The sequence below is a fragment of the Netta rufina genome (genome assembly GCF_964035555.1).
Source record: "Netta rufina genome assembly, chromosome: 1".
Classification (NCBI taxonomy): Eukaryota; Metazoa; Chordata; class Aves; order Anseriformes; family Anatidae; genus Netta; species Netta rufina.
Genome location: NC_140123.1, coordinates 128,932,241 through 128,954,547, shown reverse-complemented (window position 1 = coordinate 128,954,547; position 22,307 = coordinate 128,932,241). Strand labels below are relative to the sequence as shown.

Genomic DNA, 22,307 nt, shown 5'->3' with positions numbered 1-22,307 from the left:
ACACAAAGACTTTCTGCATTATTTTGCTTATACATGACAAAACAAAAACTCTCAATTTCTTTTCACCATTCTAATCCCTCAAAACAAAACAAAACATTTATATTGAGGAAATTCAGCTTGTAAAACTTTTGGTTCGGATGAAGTTCAGTTTTCCTCTGGTTCAGGCAACTAAAGGTTTGAAATGTAGTTCACTGAGTAGTGTGATGCAAAATAGCTAGAACAGCATCTGTGATGAGAGCTTCTCTTTTTATTGTAATGTACACAAGAAGTGAGTACACCAAATAGGTGAAGAGGTCTCTGTCAAGGGATGCAGATTTAGCTGAACTGTTCAATGGCAGAAAAGCAGAAGTATATGTTTATTTGTTTTATTTCTGAATTAGTTCCAAAAGTCTTGAAAATAATGGTTCAGGTTTGGTTCTGGTTCAAGTAAAAATGAATAATTCAGAGGGCTTTTGCTTCAGGTTTGGTCAGACTGCAAGGTTTTTGTCTTTGAGCATTTCTATTTTTGATCAGCCGTTTGGGGCTAACCTAAAGCACACTAAATGTCTTTTTAAGATTTAGTTCCTCACCCATGTTGGATGACAGGTGCTTTTTGGGAGTGCTCGACTCAAAGATCATGCAGATTATGTACCGATGGGAGGTATACCACTAGTCTGGTCATTTAGCCGAGATATTATCAGTGCAGCCATCCTCCAGAATGCTACATATCCTGGTATACATGAAAGTATCACGAAGCACAAGCAGTGAATTAGGAATTGTGTGCCCTTGCTCCAATCAGCATTCAATCCAGCATTAAACCATTTTGTGGTTTTCATGGTGTGTCAGCTGCTAGTGTTTGCCACTGTGTGTTGACATGTTTGTATCATATCTATATTTTCAAAAGATTACCAGCAGTTATACTAATTAGAGAGCACACAGAGGAAAAGTATAGCACTTCTGTATGTCTAGAATAGCTTATATTGGTTAGAGATCATACTTGGAAGACACTTTTTTTTTTTTTTCTGAAAATTGTATACAAGGAAGATACAGAGAAGCAAGCCAAGTAAACAAAGAAAATAAGCAATAAAACAATAGACAATTTAATTTAGCCTGTTTTGCTTATCTTAGCTTTAGCCTGTAATAGTAAATGTTACATCATTAACAACACAACAGAAATAATGGAAATATGAAGTGAGTTCTCACTACAGCCTTAGTTTTAAAATTTTTGAGAAGACCATGGACAAATTGTTGAGTGCAGTAGGTAGAACCATAGAATCATCCAGGTTGGAAAAGACCTTCAAGATCATCAAGGCTACTATCAACAATATCTGGATTTGCATAGGGCTGCAACATTTGGTTCATGAAATCAGAATAAATATTAACTTAATTCATAAATGTTTTATGAGCCATTGATAAAAAATAGTAATGTATTATGTACGTGTTGTAAGTACCTTCAATATGCAGTAGAAGTCCTTCTAAGACTATGGCAATCATTATAAACAATGTATTGCCCTGTTCAATTCTACAACAGTTGGCCACTGATTATTTATATCAACTCTCTGTTAGTAGTGTTATTCATACTTTCTACATAATGTATAAACAGAATAAGGATGTTAGAAAATGGCAAAACTAGGAATTTCTCTTAACTCCCCTTTGCAGGCCATGCTCCCTGGGAGAACTATGTCACATAGTCTGATGCATGTCACTCAAGTAATACATGACAGAGAAATTTGAATGAAATATAGTCTTCTGTGAGTCTGGGCCATCAGGAAGGTTGGGGGATAAAACTATCACACTTGCCAAACAATGTGCATGTAAAAAGTGATGTTTAGACAGTTTTAACATGGAAAAAAGAAAAACATTTGGTGATCAGTAGTGAAATTCTCCGACCATGGTCAAATTAATCTGAGACAAAATACTACATGCTGATTCTCAACAGAAAAGCGACTGTTTCCAGAAATACGTGCATAGTTTTTCCCCTAAGAATAGTTCAGTTTTGATCTTCTGATTGAATATGCAGCTTTCACACTATAATGGAAAAATCCATGTCTAGTTGTGTTTAATGTAAAACACAACCATAATGTATCCTTTAGATTTAATCTTAAAACATTCATATGCATTGCTTAAAGTGTTTGTTTTCTGCTTTTCACTTCAGGCAATACTTCAATTCATGTGTCAGTTCTCCAGTATGCCAGGGAAAATAATCTAGAAATTTCATGGAACATGCCTCAAGAGACTGTAAATCTTGTAGAGATGGTGCGCTCAATTCAACAAAGGGAACAAGGTCCTACCAGACTGGGTGAGTGATTATGTGGATATTTATGTTTAAACAAGAGGGGGAAAAAAAAAAAACACATGCTAAGTATAATCTGACCCCAATCACCAATTTCTCTTCATGCTCTGCACCAGGGCTGTTGGATTTTTAGTTCACTTATGTCTTTACAATATGTAAGTTTCTTAGTAAATGTTTAATTTTCGTTATTAAAATATAACTTATGTATCTCATATCAGGGTTTATCTTAGTGCATTTTGGAAAAAGGAAGGCCGGTTTCTTTTTTTTTTCCCTGAAGTGATTTTAATTTATTACTTTTCAAGAAAGCAGAACGTAAACAAAAATACTTTGATCATTAATATTTCAGCATCAATTACTGATTAGACATTTAGCAGCAGAGCTGCTTATACTCACTTTGATAGCTGCCCTCGCCAGCTGTTTGTTACTTCGTGCTGAGCCAGTGTAAAGGATCTTTTTCTCAAACAGTAGTTGTGTTCTGTATAGGTTAGTCCCCTCATCAGTTTGCCATGCTGGGCCCACAAAGACTTAGGCTGGCACAAGGCTGGGGATGGTGCCAGGGAGCAATGATCACCTAAGTTGGCACCCTACCTGAAGTTACTTGTGAAACATCATTTTCTGCTCCAGAAAACTGCATCCTGAAAACACGTCCACTTTAATATTCATGTACTAAAACGTAACAGATTTCCCACTGGGTCTGTGGAAATTCAGTACACACGTGTATTGGTTGTAGGGCCCAGCAAGCAATGATTTTCCTACAGCATATCTGATCTTTCACTAGATACCCTGAGAATTTTGTTCTTTTGGACTAGAACTACATTTGCTCTGGCAGCAGCCTAGCATTAGGGTCCTATAAGAGCTGAGGAATATACAGATTTTTAGGGTCTTTGGCCTACTTTGGACTGTAAAGAGTTATTGGTACAGAAAAGTGGGAAATAAAACCTGACTTCCACAGTTCGCAGGAGGATTAGCCATGATTGCTTTCTCAGCCTGGAGAAATAAAAATACCAGATGGCTGATGAGACTTCTATAGACTCATTGTGGGATAAACTATTACATACAAATAGATAAGTTTTCACGAAGTCTTCTATGGTAATGTGTATAGTAAGCCACACTGACCTGCAGGATAAACAGAGAAAACATGGCCTTTGGGAAATGAAAGGGGAGAGGCAGCCACATGACATACTCGTTAGTGATTTGTTTATGTCTCATTGGAAAGTGCTCAGAGACCATGATGAGGGATGTGGTATAATGAACTAAAATGGAATAGAGTAGAAGTAGTTCCTCCCAGTGAAGTAATGAAAATAAGTCACTGTGGTCCTGTCCTGCACCTTGTAATGTGTGTGAATTCGGCTGACTGAGTAGGAGATTCGACATCCACGGGAAATGCATTGTTGTTCATTTCATTCTGTCTGTGCTCAGGCCTTTGCAAACACAGAGGCTGCTTAAAAAGTTTAGATAGCTCAGTTAGGATGTTGCAGTTTCCCAGGCAACTTTTCTAGCTTATAGAGGACTTGACCAGATTTACCTTTCAAAAAATATTGTTGCCATCAAACCTGAATTGTTTCTTCTCATCTGCACTGTTTTCCCTATGGTAGAAACATGATTCCGTGTAATCCTTATGCAATATTTACTGATCCAGATCATCCCGTTTCAGTCAAAGAATGCAGAAAATAACTGTGGACTTGGGGTGTGTGACTGACTCTTCCTCTCCTTAAAACCGTGGCACTAACAGGGCTTTTCTCCTAGGGTGCTTGCTTGCTCTCACATGCACAGTGTGAAAGACCTGATATATGTGTAATACTTAACATGTAGTATGTGCTTGGAAATCATTACTCCTGCTTCAAAAGCTGGTAGGTGGAGACAAGTTAGAGATGCACAGCACCAGAACCTGAAGTGTGCCACAGACATACTTATAGGGACCAAAGCTGCTCATGTGGAGGGTATAGCTGGATTAAAATAACAGTGTCTGTCCCTGTTCTGTATGGAGTTATTTTCATAATGGGACTGTCACCATTATAGCAGTGAGTATACCCTGTGGGGGTAAATGTACCTCTTTAAATGCTGACCTCACTATGTGTGAACAGAAGTTTCAGGTGAGTTGTTGCCATTGCTGTAAAAGTTTAACTGCAGAGAGCTTTCTCTTTTTATGCTTTCTTTAACAACATGGAAACTCCATGAGAGATTTTATTAGTAAGAAATAGTGTAAAACTACAGAGTATTTAAGGGTATCAAAACAAAAAAGAGCAGCTTTTCCATGCTTATGGAGTAAGATAACACTGTGTACATTTGGGTTCAAATTAACTATTAAAAAGAAGTTCTGTGGATATTAGGACATAATGAAATAGTGTGTAATTTCACCTGAGAAACAACTGAAAATAAGAAAACTTCTCTTCAGCATTCATGGGTATTTAGAAGAGTTATAGGAACTGGTAAGTATCACTTAAAACTTTATAAAACCATGATTTTGGTTGCTTTCTAAACATAGCTCATTTTAGACTGATGTTTTTAAGGCTGCCTGCCTCAGCCTCAAAATTTGGAGAAAGCGTAATTTATATGTGTCAACTGTATTAAAAGCATTGTTAGGGATAGATATGTCTTTTTTCTTATTTTTTTTTTCACATTTGGGAAAAAAAACCTTGAATGTTTTTACTGACTTTCATAGCTATTAACATGTTTGTATGGCAGCATTCAGCATTGATGCTTGATTAAGACAGTATAAATGTTTCCTTTCAAAAAAAGCCCGTTTTTCAGCAAGTAAAAGCCCACCATAGCACTGTTCTTGACTCAGCCCTCTGCTCTGATGATTCAGTCAATACAGAATGTTCACAGTCTGGTCCCCTGTTACCCATAAGAGGCTTTGGCAGCAGCTGCTCTAATCTAAGGGCTCTCATCCATTGAAAGATCTTGCTTGAAAGGTCTTGCTTGTTTGTTCCCCCACTTCTTTTTCTGATTTGGTAGTGCCAGCTGTTTTCTGAAGCCAGCTTTGGTCACCTACTAGAGCTTCTCTGAGGTGTTCTAATTCACACTCCTGACATGTTTTTTGCTCTCTTGCTTGTATATTAGTTCCTTTCTTACAACGTTTGTGAATTAAATTTGTTGCTGGTGGAGTCTGGGGCCATCAGAACCCCTTGAAGGTAAGAGAAGTGCAGTATTTGTGATCTGAAGACTCAGAAAAACAGAGGAGAGGTTTTGGGAAATAGTAACCTGCTTAGTTCAGTACTGGGGGACTGCTGAATGAATCTGTGAATAGAGTCCAGCCGTTCTGTTAACAGGGACACATTAATGCTAGAATATCAACGTGATAAGAACGGACCAATTAAAGCATCTGTCTTTGGGATCAGGTTGCAATAGCTATTGTGTTTCAAAATTAAAATGATCTGCTATTTTCTGCAAAAATAAGTAAAGAAAAATAAAAATCCATCATGTCAAAACCCTAAATTAAGATACAAAGTCCAGTTTCAGGTTTGTTGTCATGGGGGGTTGTTCCTGATTTAAAAAGATCTTTGGTTAACGAGACGCAATCTGGACTATCCACAGGCTTCATAGTGCACTTCAAGTGCTGAGAAGCCGTTTCTTTTTTTTGCTTCTTTCTCCAGAAGCTTTCAGTGCTTGTGGGTGGTTAAGACTTCTTGTAGTACTTTTTCTTTTTGAGATGTTGCAAAAGTGTTAGCAAAACCATTAAGGCCACTTAAGACATGGATTCATATATTCCCATCAGGAACCTCTGCATAGCTGGAATCTCCTGCCTGTCACAACTCCACAGACCTTCAGAAGGGCTTCACATTTTATTCCTCATTTCAGACCAAAAAAAAAAGAAAATAATTGCTTTAAGTTGCTTTAAGCAGTTTCTGCTAACCCTGAAGTACCCACTGAACCATTAAACGTCTCAGTATTCATTTATTTTCTTCTCAATTGGCTTATGCTGGGAGCAACCTTCTTTATTATTTCTTGGATATATTTCCAACATTTTTAGGGCACTTTGTACTCTCTCATTCTGTCCAAAATGTTCATAAATGCTAGAAATTTAATATCAGTGATTCAGATTAGTATGCCTTTTTGCACGTTATTCTTCCTTTATCCAAATCATTAATGAAATTATTCAGTAAGGGAGAATCTAATGTAATACTCTGTAGAATCCCAGTAAATACCTGCAACCCTACTCAACAGATTTTCTTTTGTCCTTAAAACTTGTTTATGTCCATTTAATCAGCTTTCAGTCCTTGCAAGAACCTGGACATGACCCATTGTGAATTACTATTTCAGAATACATCTGCCTTGACTGCATCTGATGATTTCTAAAAGTAAAATAAAATAAAATAAAACAAAAATCAAACTTATTCAGAAAAGCACAACTAAGTGATGGAATCCCTTCTCTGTTTTTTGTTTGTTTGTTTGTTTGTTTGTTTTCTGTCTTTGTAGGATATCTTCCATTGTTTTCACTTTATTGGTATTCCATCCATGACTTTTGTTATAGTATAGTTAGGAATGTATCAGCACTGAAAGAAGGGAAGAAGGTGCTATGCTGTGGTGCTAGCCTTTAGAAGGACTGACCTATTCTTTCTAGAGTAGCCAATATAGATCAACTTTTGTTGTTGTTGCTTTGTTTTTGCTCTGTGTTTTTGTGTTTTGCCTTGATTTCAGTTCTTTCCTGGGTGTGCCAAATGATTAACAACCAGGTCCTCATGACTGACCTGAAAGGCTGCTGGCGGCTCAGTGCACCTGCAAGCTACAATTTCTTTTTCAGTTATTTAGATAAATGTTTAGATGATCATATCTGAGGAGTGTGGGTGTGAATGCATGTGTGAAATTAATCTTGGCCATTATGCCTGTCAGAATTACAATACGTGTAATGTGTTCATGTCCACTGCCTTTGGTAACAGAGTTGTTATATGTCTAATAATGATACTTACAAAATACCCCTTGTTAATGCTAACAAAGTTTTGGACACTGTCAGATACTCTTTAAAGAAAAAAATAAATTTGATTTGATTTGATTTTTAATGGAGCATGATTTAAAATATTTTCTGTTTTAATTGGATTTTCTCTAGGGTCCATTACTGAAATAAATAGCTGATGGTGTAGTCCTGTAAAACTAAGCAGATTTAAGCAACTGATTAAAATGGCTGAAAACTATGCACTTCATTAGAACTGTTGTTTTTCAGACATGGTGAGCTCCCCGAGGTAGCCAGCTGCCTGGCCAGGTGGGCAGGACTACAGGGAACCAGAAACAATGCCTAGCTGGTGCAGCTGGAGGAGCAGATTCTTCCTTCTGCCGGCAGTTTTCAGACAGATGCATTTGAAGTGTGCATACTGACACCAGTGCAAACAGTCATGGTGCCAGCAGCAGCAGCAATGATGTTAGCCACTAAAGGGGTGTACAGGACCCATGATGGTCTCATAGAGGCTGAAGCCTGTGTGGCTCAGACCTGATCCTTTTAAAGCTAGCTCAGTTATGTCCAAGGTGCTGCAATCTCTCTTTCCAATCCTAATATAGCCTTGTGGTTTGCGATATTTGTTTTGGTGTAAACACTTTAAGCATCTCCTTTATCGATATGAAAATGCCAGATTACTGCTATGTTGTAGTCTAGTAGTAATAAAATGTTCAAACGCTATCAGTGGACCAGGCCGATATACTAGTAGTCAATATTCTTTATAATAGCCTCTACCATTTTACTATTACTAGAAGTAGAAACAAAGAGCTGAGAAGTGGCATCTTCTTGCTTGGGATGGCAACTTTCTGAATCTCTCAATGTTTTCACTTGATCACATCTTCAGGAACCTGGCTCTCTTCTCTACAGCTGGCTCCAAAATAAGGGGAGAAATCCAAAGAGGTTTTTAGACAAAAAAATAAAATAATTTTTCCATGCATTAAATTGAGTAATTGTTTTTGGGGGGACTTTGAAATAGTCCCTGGTTATATTACAATGGAACTTGATTTTTTTATTACAAATTATAAAAATAATATTTTTTTTTTCCAGTTTATAGGTATGTATGACTGATTCTTCAAACTTTCAAAGTTAACGGGAGAAAGAAAAATAGAACTGGTGCAGCTGGTGACCACACAAATGACACAAAAGTCAAAGTGGCAATAAAAAAAATATATAGAAAAGAAAAGAAAAGAAAAGAAAAGAAAAGAAAAGAAAAGAAAAGAAAAGAAAAGAAAAGAAAAGAAAAGAAAAGAAAAGAAAAGAAAAGAAAAGAAAAGAAAAGAAAAGAAAAGAAAAAAGAAAAAGAAATGAAAAGAAAAGCACAGAAATTCGTAGTACTTTTCACAAATGAATGAAAAAATCATTTGTAATTCTTACTTTGCAGAGGTCTAACCTAAAGTACTTGAAAGTTAGAAGCTGAAATACTTTCTTAGCAATTTCTCATAGGACAAAAGGGAAATGAGTTAATCTTCTGGCACAAGGACCATACTGGAGGAATCTCAGGGATTGGAATATACTCATATTATTATTTTCTGTATTTTGTAGTATCCTTTAGTTATTTATAACTAACATGCCATGCTGCATCTAGCGTCAGCATTTACAGACCTATTCAGCAACTACCAGAAATCAAAGCATTTGTAGCAATGATTATGAGACAGCTTTATTTTATATAAGTTAGTATCTGGGACTAGTTATTTTTTTCTAGTCAGGAATAGTAGCTTGTAGAATGAAATCAACACCATCCAATTAATGATGATATTTCAAAATATTTTGTTGCAAGTAGAAAAACGTTCAAAATTTTCACATAGGAAGTTTTTACTGAATGGAAACTCTGAAGTTTTAATTTCTTATATAAAATATAATATTGGAATTATGGCGTAAATAAAAACAAAATGACAGAAACAAAATGAATCTACACAGTTGGAAGACTGAAATTAAACTTAGACATGTCTTTTTTTTTTTTTTTTTTTTTTTTTTATGATGGTAATTGATAATGCACGTTTCCAAAAAGCATTTTTATTAAACCACCATACACCTCTCTGCTTGAAAACTATTGCTTGAAATAATAGGTTACCCTTCCTAGACAGGAGATTGCTAATGGAGGTAAATGCTCTAGAAAGATGGACTTTTATCGGACAAGAACCTTAATTTGAATCATATTCCTGCGGTATGTGGATAGCAGTTCCTGGTGGCTCCCAGCTCTTCTTTCTAGTTATGAGCATCTACATGTGTGGAGAGATGAGACATGAAAATGAGGCTTAGCCTGCAGGGAGGAAATCATGACAATGAACTAATAGGGGTGTCTGGATAGGGTTGGAAGGAAATATGAGGCTGTCAAGTCACAGACTGTAGGCTATTGGAGGCAACAGGAAAGGATGGGGAAGGCAACAGTATTTGAGAAGGTAATACCATCTCCAAAACAGTACTGTGACAAAGGAGACATTTAGTTTTTTTCTAGATACCTGTTCTAGGCTAGATTCTTCCAAGGCTTAAAATCCTCCTGAAAGCCTAATTTCATAAGTTAAAGCATAATAGAATATCCATTTGGGGATCTCATGTTATCAATTGTAAATGCGCAAGTGGGCTTCATAGAGGCTGTCCTTGCTTACATTAGTTTAGGAAAAGGATCTTTGCTTCTGCAAATTAAAAGGGTAGGTGACAAGATGAAGTCCAAAGTGTTTAGGTGTGCAAAGCCATTCTGGTGGATTGATGGTTATTTACTATGATCCAACTTCAAACATTTTACAAATGCGTCTATTACTCAAAATTGGTCAGCAAATTCCTTAGGCAAACACATTTCTGCTCAGCAGTTCTTTGCAGACTACTTAGTGGAATTAGTCTTTCACATATTTATTATTCACCATTCAGTGTTTGCTCTGAATGTCACATCTGTCACACAGTATAATTTCTACTTCCTGACCTGATAATTTCCAAATCCAAAGGAGCTTTTAAGAAGGGTGCATATGATCATTCCCAGTATAAATATTTGCACATATACATATCTAAATACAAAGTGGTCTCTTGGTGAGATCATGATTTTGAACAAAAATTTGTCTGAGTGTTCACAGATGTTAAATGAAAGGAAAATAGGTACCCATTTAAGCCAATTTGTGATTTTTGCTGAGGTTGATTTCCACGGTATGTGTTTTGTTTTGTTTGTTTGTTTTTAATATGGGTTGCACGGTAATATTATTGGTTAGCCTGACAAGTCTAGATTTCAGATAATTTGCTGGTAATAGGTAGACTTTTCATACCCACAGCAAAAATCGATCACATTTGGGAAGGGCTAGATCTCTTGGAGCTGAACAACTTGACTGTACCAGTAATGTGGCATGAAGCTGTAGTAGTTCAGATCATATAACCACTGGATGTCACTGTTGTTCTGCTACTGGGAAATAAGTACATTTTCAAGATTAGTGATCTTTCTTTTTAAGTAACGCAATGGTAATACTTCTGGAAAACATAATTACTAAAGCAAGAAGCGTAACTTTATCCTCTTAAGCTAAGGAAAGGTACTAAATAAAATTCCTAATACATCAGAGATTGAAAAAAAAAGGAAGGTTCTTCTATGTTGGGAGGTATTAGTAATACTGGTAGGTTCTTAATAGCTGAGATTTTTCATGTGATAGCAGTAAAGCAGACACTAAAAGTCCTTTGAAAAGAAATCCTGTAATTTTCCAGTGCTATATAACCTACTAAAACAACATAAGGTTTAATTTTATAGCCCTTTGTATGATTCTATGAAAACTCTAATGGTTTGGGCTGAAGGGAACTTTAAAGATCATCTAGTACAACCTTTCTGCCATGAACTGGGACACCTTCCACTAGACCAGATTGCTCAAAGCCCCATCCAGCATGGTCTTGAACACTTCCATGGCTGGAACATCCACAACTTCTTTGGGCAACCTGTTTCACTGCCTCGCCTCCTCATAGGAAAGAACTTATTCCTTACACTGAACCTAAATCTACCCTCTTTTAGTTTAAAACAGTGATACCTTGTCCTATCACTAACCCCCTCCTCCTCCCCCCCCCCCCCCCCCCCCCCCCATCATATCTTTAATTTATCTTTTCTTCTTAGGCAAAGCCATTGACTTTGTAGTTCAGAACACAATGTCAGAATCCCATGGAGGGAGACCAGGTGCATCGAAGATAGCAATAGTCATCGTGTCAGGGAAATCAGAAGACACCGTGGAGACTGCTGCACTTGCTGCAAGAATGAACAGTAAATCTCATTTCACTGTCACTATTTTTAAGCAGAGTTGTTGGTTCTTAAGTAATGCACTAGAACAGAGGGTAAAAAATTCAGGCACTGGTATGTTGATTTAAGTTCCTTGATACAATCTTACTGTCTGTAGTGTTCTGGTAAGAAACAGGCCTGAAGAAAACCTTCAGGATGAAGATGCCTTTGAATTACTGGTAAAATCAGGATTAATCTCCAATTTAAGCCAAACAGCTTCCATACAATTTCTAAATTAGTGGTACTTCATTTTCCTGGTGCCTGTGGATAGACAAGGATGACAGATATGTGATTTAATGTTATAAATTCAACACTGTTGCAGTACAGTGTATCTTGGAATATTCATAAATAAAGGGAGGATTTGGTCAGGTTCTGTATTGACTTCTACAGGAATTTGGTTTTGGTATTGATATGTGCTGCATGTTTTCTTTCAAATTTTTTTTTGGCTGTTGCCTCTGTACCTCAGCTTCCTCAGGTGTGTTCCTGAGGAACAGTGACTTCCTTTGCTGATTGCTTTGGGAGCTCTTGAATAAGACAAAGCCTAAATAACAACTATTAAAAAAAAAAAAAACACAAACAAACAAACAAAAAAATAAAAACCAACAAAAAACAGCTTGAAAATAATCCGGTTGCTGTGATACTGAAGAAAGAAAAAGACACACTGAGATTATTTTACATTTGAAAAAAAAAGAGAAGATGTTGTCATTAAATCTGCAGCTGCATTTTGTTGACCTTACATAATCTTATTATTAATGTTTGGGGTGAATAGAGTTCCTTTTAGCTGACATTATGATTAGAACATCACCATTTCTTCCCCAAATTGCCTTTAACCTATGTGATGCAAGTAATACGTAAAAAAATTGACTGTTGAAAGAAAATTTTCTTTCTTTTTTTTTTTTTTTTTAAAGAAGCAAATGAAATGCAAAAAACAGCAACAATCTTCTCTTGTGCCTTACCCATTTAAGACCATTTATTCTCTTTTCCTAGGAGTGTCCTTGTTTCCTATTGGAGTTGGGAACAGATATGATGAAGAGCAACTCAGGATTTTGACTGGGCCATCAGCTGTTAATAGAATCATGAGGCTCCAGAATTTTGAAGACTTATCCACTATGATCACACTGAATAGTGAATTTATCAATAAAGTGTGCTTGGGTAAGTTCACTATAGTTGTGGCCACATAATTTGAGCAAAAACAAAAATCAAAATGCAAAAAGCAGCAAAACGAGCGGCAACGTGTTGTGATGTTTATTCCTGTGTTGATTAACGTAACTTTCACTTAATTTCAGACAAGAATCCAATAATTTATTTTAGGCTTAGATATCAGACTAATTCTCCTTTGTTACTATTTCACTGACAATCATCAAAAATGTTAACTTAGAGCACCTCCATCACTTAGGTGGAAAACTGAATCTGAGCACTTTTAGCATGTAGCCAAATTTTATTCTGATTAATCAGCTTTTTGCGAGCCTTTTAAAGTGCCTAGGCTTGAACTTTCAAGATACCATCTTAGTAATCAGGGCTGGACGTTACATGAGGGACATCAGAAAAGCTCAACTTGTCATGAATGAGTGAGGGCATGCTTCAAAATGTTAAAAGCTAGTTGTGATTAAACATTTCAAATTACATATTTTTCTGCACAGACTTAAGCATTGGTATATGTGTGTCTGCAAATGATTTATATTAAGTGTAAGAAAATAAAGAATAAGAAAGACTTAACTCTAAACTGTTTCTGAGAAAAAATTAATGCTTTGTGGGAGGTGGGGAAGACGTAAAATGTTTTAAACAAACATTAGTTTATTTGTAGAGATCAGTGCCCACCAGTTAAAAAAGATCACTTTAACTCTGGACATATTTTACTTGTTTTGCCTCCTTGGTCTGTGTATGTATAGGAATGTATTACTCCTGTTGTTTTTGTTACTTTTATTACAATAGGAATTATGTGTCCTCTTCACAAACCACTGTCTTACTGTGTTAGACATTGCACGTTTACTAGCTTTACAAGTACTTAGTTAAGTCTCTATTAAAATTAGTGGACATTTTTTTCAGAGCCAAGTACCACTAAGAATGAGGAAGTTGCAAAGTGTGCACAGTCCAGCTTAGAGATATCCGATCAGTCTCCACTGGGATAACTTCTGGCATTAAAACCTCTCCAGAGCATCAAGCAGCTGCCATTTTCTAGATTTAAACAGCTGCCATTTTCTTTCTTTTCTTTTAAACTAAGCTTTTAAAGAAGCATTTCCTCTCCTCACACTGTAAAATGTGATTTTCTTGTCCTAAATTACATTGAACCAAGATATAGGATGGGGAGCAGGAATTTGAAACCAGTAACTGTTGCAATCTGTGCTTTAACCTATTGGTACTAGATGTTTTATATTATTATAAAAAACAATTTCAGCTTTTCCAACAGGACAAAGTGTGTGATGAAAAAGTTGAATAGTAGATGTCTTTTATGAGACAACCATATCTGAAAAATTTGGCTCTCCCTTTTGTTGGTGGTAAAATCTTTGTTATAAAATGGGAAATGATCTTCCTTTTTTTTTTTTTTTTCATTTTTTTCATTTTTTTTTTGTTCTTTTCTCTTTTCTTTTTCCTTTTTTCCTTTCTTTTTCCTTTTTCCCCCTATTTTTCTCTCTCTCTTCTTTTTTTCTTTCCTCTTTATATCTTTACAAAAATTTATTTAAGTTTCTTACATTCTGTTAAGTATTATTTTCCCCTCCAGACTAATATAGTTGAATTTCTTGTATGGAGGGAGTCTTGTTTTATGTATGGAAGTGTACCAAGAATAATACTATTATAAAGGTTTAAAAGATTTCCTAAATGCTTTCAAAATACATTACTTATCCTGAAAAAGACAGAGCATATAGGGTATATATGATAGCATAATGTAGTACTGTATAAAGAGTTTTACTAGTCAGTGTTTTAATTTCCTAGATGCATGCTCATTGCTATACTATACTACATATATGAAATTATCTACCACGTAACTTCAGTTGTATTGTAAAAGCACATAAGCATGGAAACTGCAATTCAGTGAACACCTTGTGACCATCTAAATCATTATATAAAAAATTGCCCATTATAAGAATGTGTAAATGTAATGACACTGAATTTGAATATTCTTAGTGCAGGTTTTCTCATATTTACACCAATTACTGACAAACCTTACTGTGGGGTTACCCCTTGTATTTATCTTTCTGCATTTAGTAAAGATGTGTGTGCGGAAATTCTCATCACCTGTTAATTAGAAGAAATATTCTTGATTCAACACAAGAAGTAAGGCTAGAACCAGCTCAGAGCTAAATCCACGATCTTTTAAGTACCATCTGGACAGCAATGTATGTCAATACAAGGAGTACTATGGAATTGGAGCCTAACTGGTTCAATACCTTCTGTTCACAGGGTATTTTGGGGTCCAGTGTCACTGCAGAAGTCAGGTAATGATAGCAGTAACAAAGTTTATGCATTCTTTGACTTACTCTAGTACCCTATGGGCCAATGATTGTGTTCTTCAGGTAGGGACAGTCACAGTTGATCAAATGAATTCTTATTATGGTCTAATTCACATTTTTAAGTAAACAATCTGTATTTTGGTGACCACCACATAAAAGCCTAGATAAGGGGGTGAGATGGTTAAAATATACCTGTTTCTCTTTCAGACCCTGTCAGAGAATGTATAGATGAGGATGGAAACAAAAAGAAAGTAAGTGTATTGCCTGTTCTTCCAAACAGTTTACAAGTTACAATGTTTATGCAGGACCACGAATACTTGCATACATACCTTCAAACAAGAAGAAGTGTGGGGCAATATTAAGTAATTCTTTTCAAGACTTTTGAGGAGGAAAATTGTGGTGTTTGAAGTGATGGGATTACTTTACATCCCGAGAGAGTTCCTCCAACAACACCTGATCTTGCAGTGTGTAGAACGTGATTGAAGGCTGTGTAGAGCCAAAAACAAAACAAAACAAAACAAAAAAAAACATCACCTGGTAAAAGAACTTCTGGGAAAGCTAAATATGGCCAAAATAAAGGCATGTGTTTAGGAGAAGGCAACATTACTACCCAGACACCCTCCTTTTACTTTGATTTTTCCCTTGTGAAGACATGAGTGTAAGGAAGGATGTGGCTAATAAGGAAATACTTATGAATTGTCTAGACACAGGGAATATATATATTTATATCAGATTTGCTTTTTAATGTTGACCTCAGTCAGCTAGTCAGACAACAGAATGGTTAAGCTTCAGCTGGATTAGACACTAAGTATGATATTGTGGCTGTGATGTTTGTCATAAGGTTTGACACGTAATTAAGGAAAAAAGAAAACAGACAAAAAAAAAACAACTCATTTAATAGGGAAGGGAAGGGAAGGGAAGGGAAGGGAAGGGAAGGGAAGGGAAGGGAAGGGAAGGGAAGGGAAGGGAAGGGAAGGGAAGGGAAGGGAAGGGAAGGGAAGGGAAGGGAAGGGAAGGGAAGGGAAGGGAAGGGAAGGGAAGGGAAGGGAAGGGAAGGGAAAAGAGAGGAGAGGAGAGGAGAGGAGAGGAGAGGAGAGGAGAGGAGAGGAGAGGAGAGGAGAGGAGAGGAGAGGAGAGGAGAGGAGAGGAGAGGAGAGGAGAGGAGAGGAGAGGAGAGGAGAGGAGAGGAGAGGAGAGGAGAGGAGAGGAGAGGAGAGGAGAGGAGAGGAGAGGAGAGGAGAGGAGAGGAGAGGAGAGGAGAGACAAAAAATTCCTTTTATTTTTTCATTTGAACCACAGGTACCCAGACCTCTGTGCTCCTAGCAGCAGACACGTATATGTGTATAAGTCCTGGGAAGCCTGAACTTGAATTTCAAACATGCCAGGTTTCCTTTTTTTTTTGGTGATAAACTTATATCACCGTTTCTGTAATGGTTAAAATGCTTTTGCAAGAAAAGAAGCCAGGCTAGTCCATATAAAAAAAGATTCATACTTTATAATGGTAGCCTTTTGGGGGACTTTATGTTACATATTCTGTAAGCCAGAAAACTGGGTTTTAGAAGACACTGCCAGCATGGTAGCCAGGACCTTCTGGAGCAGGCAGTTGATCATCACATGGTGCCTGCAGGACACAGTAGAATTGTTTTCTCTCTGATGTTCAGTACCACAGTCTGAATTCCTCTTCTGACTCAGGGGTAGTTATGTGCCATTGTAGGCTTGTTACCTCTTCCAGAGTAGTCTACAAAACCACTGGGATGAAGAATTGAATTCTTCATCTTCGCTATCATGAATTCTTTCCCAATGCAGAAAACACAGGCACCAACACTGGATCCACAATTCTTCAGACATTACTTAGAGTTGCTGCAAGAGACTCAGCTCCCCAAGTGGGATATCCATCAAGCACATTCAGATTGTGGGAACTGACCTCTTGCGGTTTTCAATGGAAACCAAAGTTCTCAGAATCAAAAATCTCAGCCTAAATCTAATCTAATATCATGAGTGATATGATTCATTACATATTTCTCTTATTACCTTCTACCCTGGAAATAACTGTTGAAAGAAATTTCATGATTAAGGTCACTGTCAGTAGCACAAAGACAGAAGATCAAATGTGCTAGGTCAGGGCAAAAATCCATCCAACTCTCTGTATTATGTGACCAAAACTAGAAATCAGGGAGGAATGCAGGTTAAGTATTTATGATACTTCCCAGAACTTTCCTAGCCTTGAACAATTTTTGACTCAGGAACACCCTGAACTGCAAGTGGTGCATTTTTGTGTTCAGTAGTGCTCAAAAGATTTCTCTTTCATTAATTTGTTCAGTCACTGTTTGAATCCAGTTAAGTTTCAGCACTTGTGGTGTCCTGTGCTGAGGAGCTCTAAATATAGACTGTGTAAAGAGCCACTATTTTAATATCGTTTGAACTTGCCACATGACAGAACATGAGAATGAATATGACAGATTGAGGCTTTTTAATATAGTTAATTCTCATTGGTAGTCTTGCTTTGATGCTTTTAAAAAGGCATACAGGTGATAACAGAAGTGTAAATACTTGTCTTAGAGTGTTAGGACTTCATGGTGAAGTAATCTGCATAGCTATCTTCTGCATTTCCACTGTGCGTATGGCAGTAGAAATCACATTCCTAAACTAGCGGTTGCCATAACCAAACTTTTCTAGTATTGTTCATCACTTGATTTAGAGAACAACAACCAATCAACCAAAACCCAGAGTAAATTAAAAGCTACCAGCTGATGAATCCAGTCTAGGCATATGTCTCTTTCCTGTGCATCCACAGTAATAGAAAGAGAGCTCAAGTCTAGGTCTGTAGATTCAGAGCTCCCTCAGAGCGGAAGTCTGAGTTTTCCTCTGGTGTGCTGGCAGGCCCATCTGTTGTGGCATGGTTGTCCTTCACTATTCAGAAATCTTTGCTTTTGCTTTCTATCCTACTTGCACTCCTACAATTTCATATCAGTTGGGATTTAGGATTTCTTTCTCTTCATAGTCCTCAGTTTTCCTCTGCACTGTAATTCTTGGCTTAGTTTGGATCCTTCAATTGATATTTTCTGTTTAGTGTGGTGTGCTTTGCTTTACTTGTCGAGCTCTTAGATATTTTCCAATAGATGTCCTATAGAGGAGTGAAATAAAAACAATTAAATATGTATGGAAGCCAGAGAGTCTTTTGCCAGACTTGCACAGCTGTGTATGTACCCTTCCAGGTGCTCCACTTTCAATGAGTTGTAGGTGAGACTACTATAATTAAAAAACATTCAATTTTTTCATATGTAAATATTTTTTCCCTACTTAAAGCTCCTCACATTACTTTCCTCTCTGCTCACAAGCCTGAAAAGTATATACATAAAAAAAGTATTAAGTCACGTTCAGGACAAGTTCCCTTCTGAAATCCTGAAACATACAAAGCATACACAGCAAATTGTCATATTTAATATGTACATTTTTATGGCTGCAAATCTGTCAGTTCTCTTCTAGACCTGATGGTATCACATAGCTCAGAGCTACAAAGCATGACTTTTACATCACTATTCTAGGTCTGCACAATAGTGAAGAATAGGCTATGAATTATGTGAATTATGCTGTTATCTATCTAGATATTTTATCACTTTGTTCTTTTTCATGGGAGTGAGAGATAAGCTAAAGAGGAGAGGGTGGGACATAATCTAACCCAATAACAATAATATTTTCTTTGCCTCATATTTCTGCTTGTGAATATCAAAAAATGTTATCCAATGCAAAGAAGCACTGCCTCATTGGTCTTACTATGGCTTCTGAACTCACCTCTGTAGATATAGACAGGTCTGGAAAGGGCTGTTTCCCACACTTGGGAATCCTCTTGGGAGTGCAGACCACAGGGATGAACACTCTGTTTTGAAATTCATTGAGCCTATTTATGGGTTTTAGAGGACTGTGGGATTGGGGCCAGAGAGCTCAGCTTTTTACAGATATGAATCTTGAGCTATTCCAGATTTGTGACCACATCTATTTCTTTGTCATTTAGCAGTATGCAATCCCACTGCCTTAAAATTTTGTTTATCCTAAAGAACAGTCTTCTAAAGATGAGGATGTATTTTACATATTATTTTTAATTTTACAGTAATACTGTGTATATCCTATAACATTAATCAGGTAAATGAACAATTTCCCTGTTGGCAGGGATGAATTGTTATAAAGTTTTGGAGCTGTGGATAAAATAGCTACAGTATTGCACGCCTTTCTAGCTTGGACTGAATATTGTTAATTCCTGCTGTGCCATGACCATCTGTGCTCAGAGCTCTTTCTAAAATAATTTTACAGCTTATGAAAACTAAAGGCTTTGACATTTAAAGAAACGCCAAGGGGAATTCTTTATTGACTATGTTATCCATGCATGCTGTAGGATGGCTAAGCTAACAATAGATGGAGTACCAGATACTTCATTCTATTGTAACCAAATGTCTCCTATTCTAGACTATTATCTTTTGCTTGGAATTTCAGTGTCTATTTCTTGCAATGGTGCTACATTTAACTTTCTCATGCTCATGAAGTTCTTAATACACTACATTATATTATTTAGTTATTCAAAGCTAATTTGAGTAGCACTGCTGTCAGTGTCACTTCACATGCTAGCTGGAGGTTATGGAATGGAGTATGGTAGAAGCCAAGTTTTACATTTTTCTCCCTTCAACCCACCTCAGACCCCTAATGATGTTCTCTTCAGTTACTTTATATTCATGTCTCTTTATCCAGCCTGGTGACAAATGGACATTACCAGATCAGTGCCACACTGTGACATGCTTTCCAGGTGATTACACTGTTCTGGAGAGCCACCAAATTAACTGTGAGAGAATGCCAAAACCTGTATGTCACAGCAATCTTCCTGCTGTTAAGGTTGAAGAAACTTGTGGCTGCCGATGGATGTGTCCATGTGAGTATCTATCTTTGCATGTATGTACCCCATCCCCCTCCCTTGAAGTATTTATCAGAAAGGTAATGCTGAATTCAATAAAGAGATGCTAAGCCATTGCATAAATCAAAGATGCCTGAAGTGGGAGGAACTGACAGTGTACATCATTTAGAGAGCTACATGCACGAGGGTCTCACTGATGCCTGGAACATGTAGTAGTATTAGCAAGTTCAGGGCCATTAAAAATTCATTTTTAGATAAGGATAGCTACAGTGCTTTATTTGAGAATCTTACAATCAATTTCCGAAGCTGTTGGTACCAGAAATGAGTATGCATGGGGGAAAGCAGAAATTTTTCTGAGCAAACCATAAGCAAATTATGTATTCTTGGTCCATCCCTAGGCTTTAGGGTTTGGCCTGACATCAGTCGAGCACATATACTGAAGACACAACAACAGAAAACTCTCCTGCTGACACAAAACCTCACACTGAATGTGGCATAACGACCACGTAGACACCAGGGTTCTTTTAGGATCAGTAACTGTTACTTCTTTATTGATGATATAACTTCATCTCTCTCTTACTGAGGGCCTAACTTCATCTCTCATACTGAAGGTGTTATAGCTGAAGTCTCAACTCAATCTGAATTTAGTAATATTTATACTTATAAAAGGTATAAAAGGCAAGTAAACAGCTCTGGGTGTGCGGGGAGTCTACACTCCACCAACACCCACACATGAACATCAAACATTCTAAATATACAGAACATTGCTTTTACATACTAAACCCAAGTCTGCCTATACATTTGTACAATCAGAAAAGGTAACAAACAATCCTTTAAGTTCCATGACTTAACAGTCTCCATTTTCCATTCCTTTTGAACAATACGTCTTGCTTTAAGTTGTCAAGAAACTTGGTCTTCAGGCCTTATGTATCCCGTTCTTCCCGGATTGAAATAAAACATATCCATCTCCTTTTCAAAGCCAACGAGGCCTGGGTCAAAAGGCACGTTCAGGTCAACAGGGGGCGTAACAGCAAAAGCGTTCGATGGCTGTAGCAGCAGAGGGGCCCATGGCGTTAACAGTCAGATCAGTAAAGGAGCCCACAGCTCCCTCACTGTCTGGCAAACCACACGTTTGTGATTGTGGCCCCACAGGGCTCTTTAAGGCCTCAGAGACTGCTCACCAGGTGCCGAGCAATCCCACTGCAACCTTGTCATTTTTAGTTGCAGAGTCCCACACCTTGACCTCAGTTTGGTCCCATATTTCAGGCTCATAAACTGTCCAATTGTTAATAAGGAGAATAAGCTGTAAGGTTACCAGGACAGTCTTTGTTCCTAAGGGCATATGATTCCCGATAATGCGCAACTGCTTACCAGCGAGAGGCAGTTGTGTGCACAGATCCACTTCTCTCAGCTCGAGCTTCTCTCCAGCTCCAGTGCGCCTGTTTCCAGTGACTTCCTGTAGGAGCTTCTCTGAGTGGTTTGCTGAGTCTGGCCGAACCTATCTTCATGAGGCAATCAAAGTGCCTGTTCCCGTCCTGGTCTCCATTCTGCCTGTTCCAGCCTGTTCCTTTTCACTTCTTTTTCCTGCTTCTTTATTGATGTAACTTCATCGTTTTGCCTTCTTTTTTTTTTTTTTTTTTTTTTTTTTTTTTTTTTCTTCTTCTCTTGAGGGCAGTTTCCCTTCTTATACCCTTCTCTCCGCAGCAGTTCTTTTCAAAACAACTTTTAATTGGTCAAACAACTTTGAATGTAACAACAACAGCATACACCCAGAAACATCCATGCCTTAAGGTCTGGAGAACAAGAGAACCATCTGGAGAACAAGAAACCCCAGACTGCATGGAGTCTCCTGCATGGAGTCTCTCTTCTTTGTTCCCACTAGACTCTTTTATATTCCTGATGGCCTCGTCGTTAAGAGTCTAATGTTATCTCAACCACGGGGCTTTCCAACCCCCATGGCCACATTCCTAAATCTCCCCCTTCTTTATTAATATCAACCATTTTCTCGACACGAATTACTACTCCATATATAACAAAGACCATCTAGTTCCACCACCCCTGCCGTGCACAGGGACACCTTCCACTAGGCCAGGTTGCCCAAAACCCCATCCAGCCTAGCCTCAAAGACTTCCAGGGATGGGGTATCTACAGCTTTTCACAGAATCACAGAATTTCTAGGTTGGAAGAGACCTCAAGATCATCGAGTCCAACCTCTACCTAATGCTAACAATCCCCACTAAACCATATCCCTAAGCTCTATGTCTAAACGTCTTTTAAAGACTTCCAGGGATGGTGACTCCACCACTTCCCTGGGCAGCCTGTTCCAGTGTCCAACAACCCTTTCAGTAAAGAAGTTCTTCCTAAGATCCAACCTAAAACTCCCCTGGCGCAACTTTAGCCCATTCCCCCTTGTCCTGTCACCAGGCACGTGGGAGAACAGACTAACCCCCACCTCACTACAGCCTCCTTTGAGGTACCTGTAGAGAGCGATAAGGTCACCCCTGAACCTCCTTTTCTCCAGG

At 37.6% G+C, this 22,307-nt stretch overlaps 1 protein-coding gene across 1 annotated transcript in view; it reads left to right on the top strand.

The window, feature by feature from the left end:
- VWF (von Willebrand factor) overlaps positions 1-22,307 on the top strand; it is a 145,656-nt gene that overhangs the window by 81,117 nt on the left and 42,232 nt on the right. Inside the window, exons 30-34 of the mRNA XM_084304359.1 lie at positions 2,135-2,278; positions 11,278-11,421; positions 12,424-12,588; positions 15,093-15,136; positions 19,626-19,803. Coding sequence (XP_084160485.1) covers positions 2,135-2,278; positions 11,278-11,421; positions 12,424-12,588; positions 15,093-15,136; positions 19,626-19,803 — 675 coding nt within the window. The remainder of the gene's footprint in view (positions 1-2,134; positions 2,279-11,277; positions 11,422-12,423; positions 12,589-15,092; positions 15,137-19,625; positions 19,804-22,307) is intronic.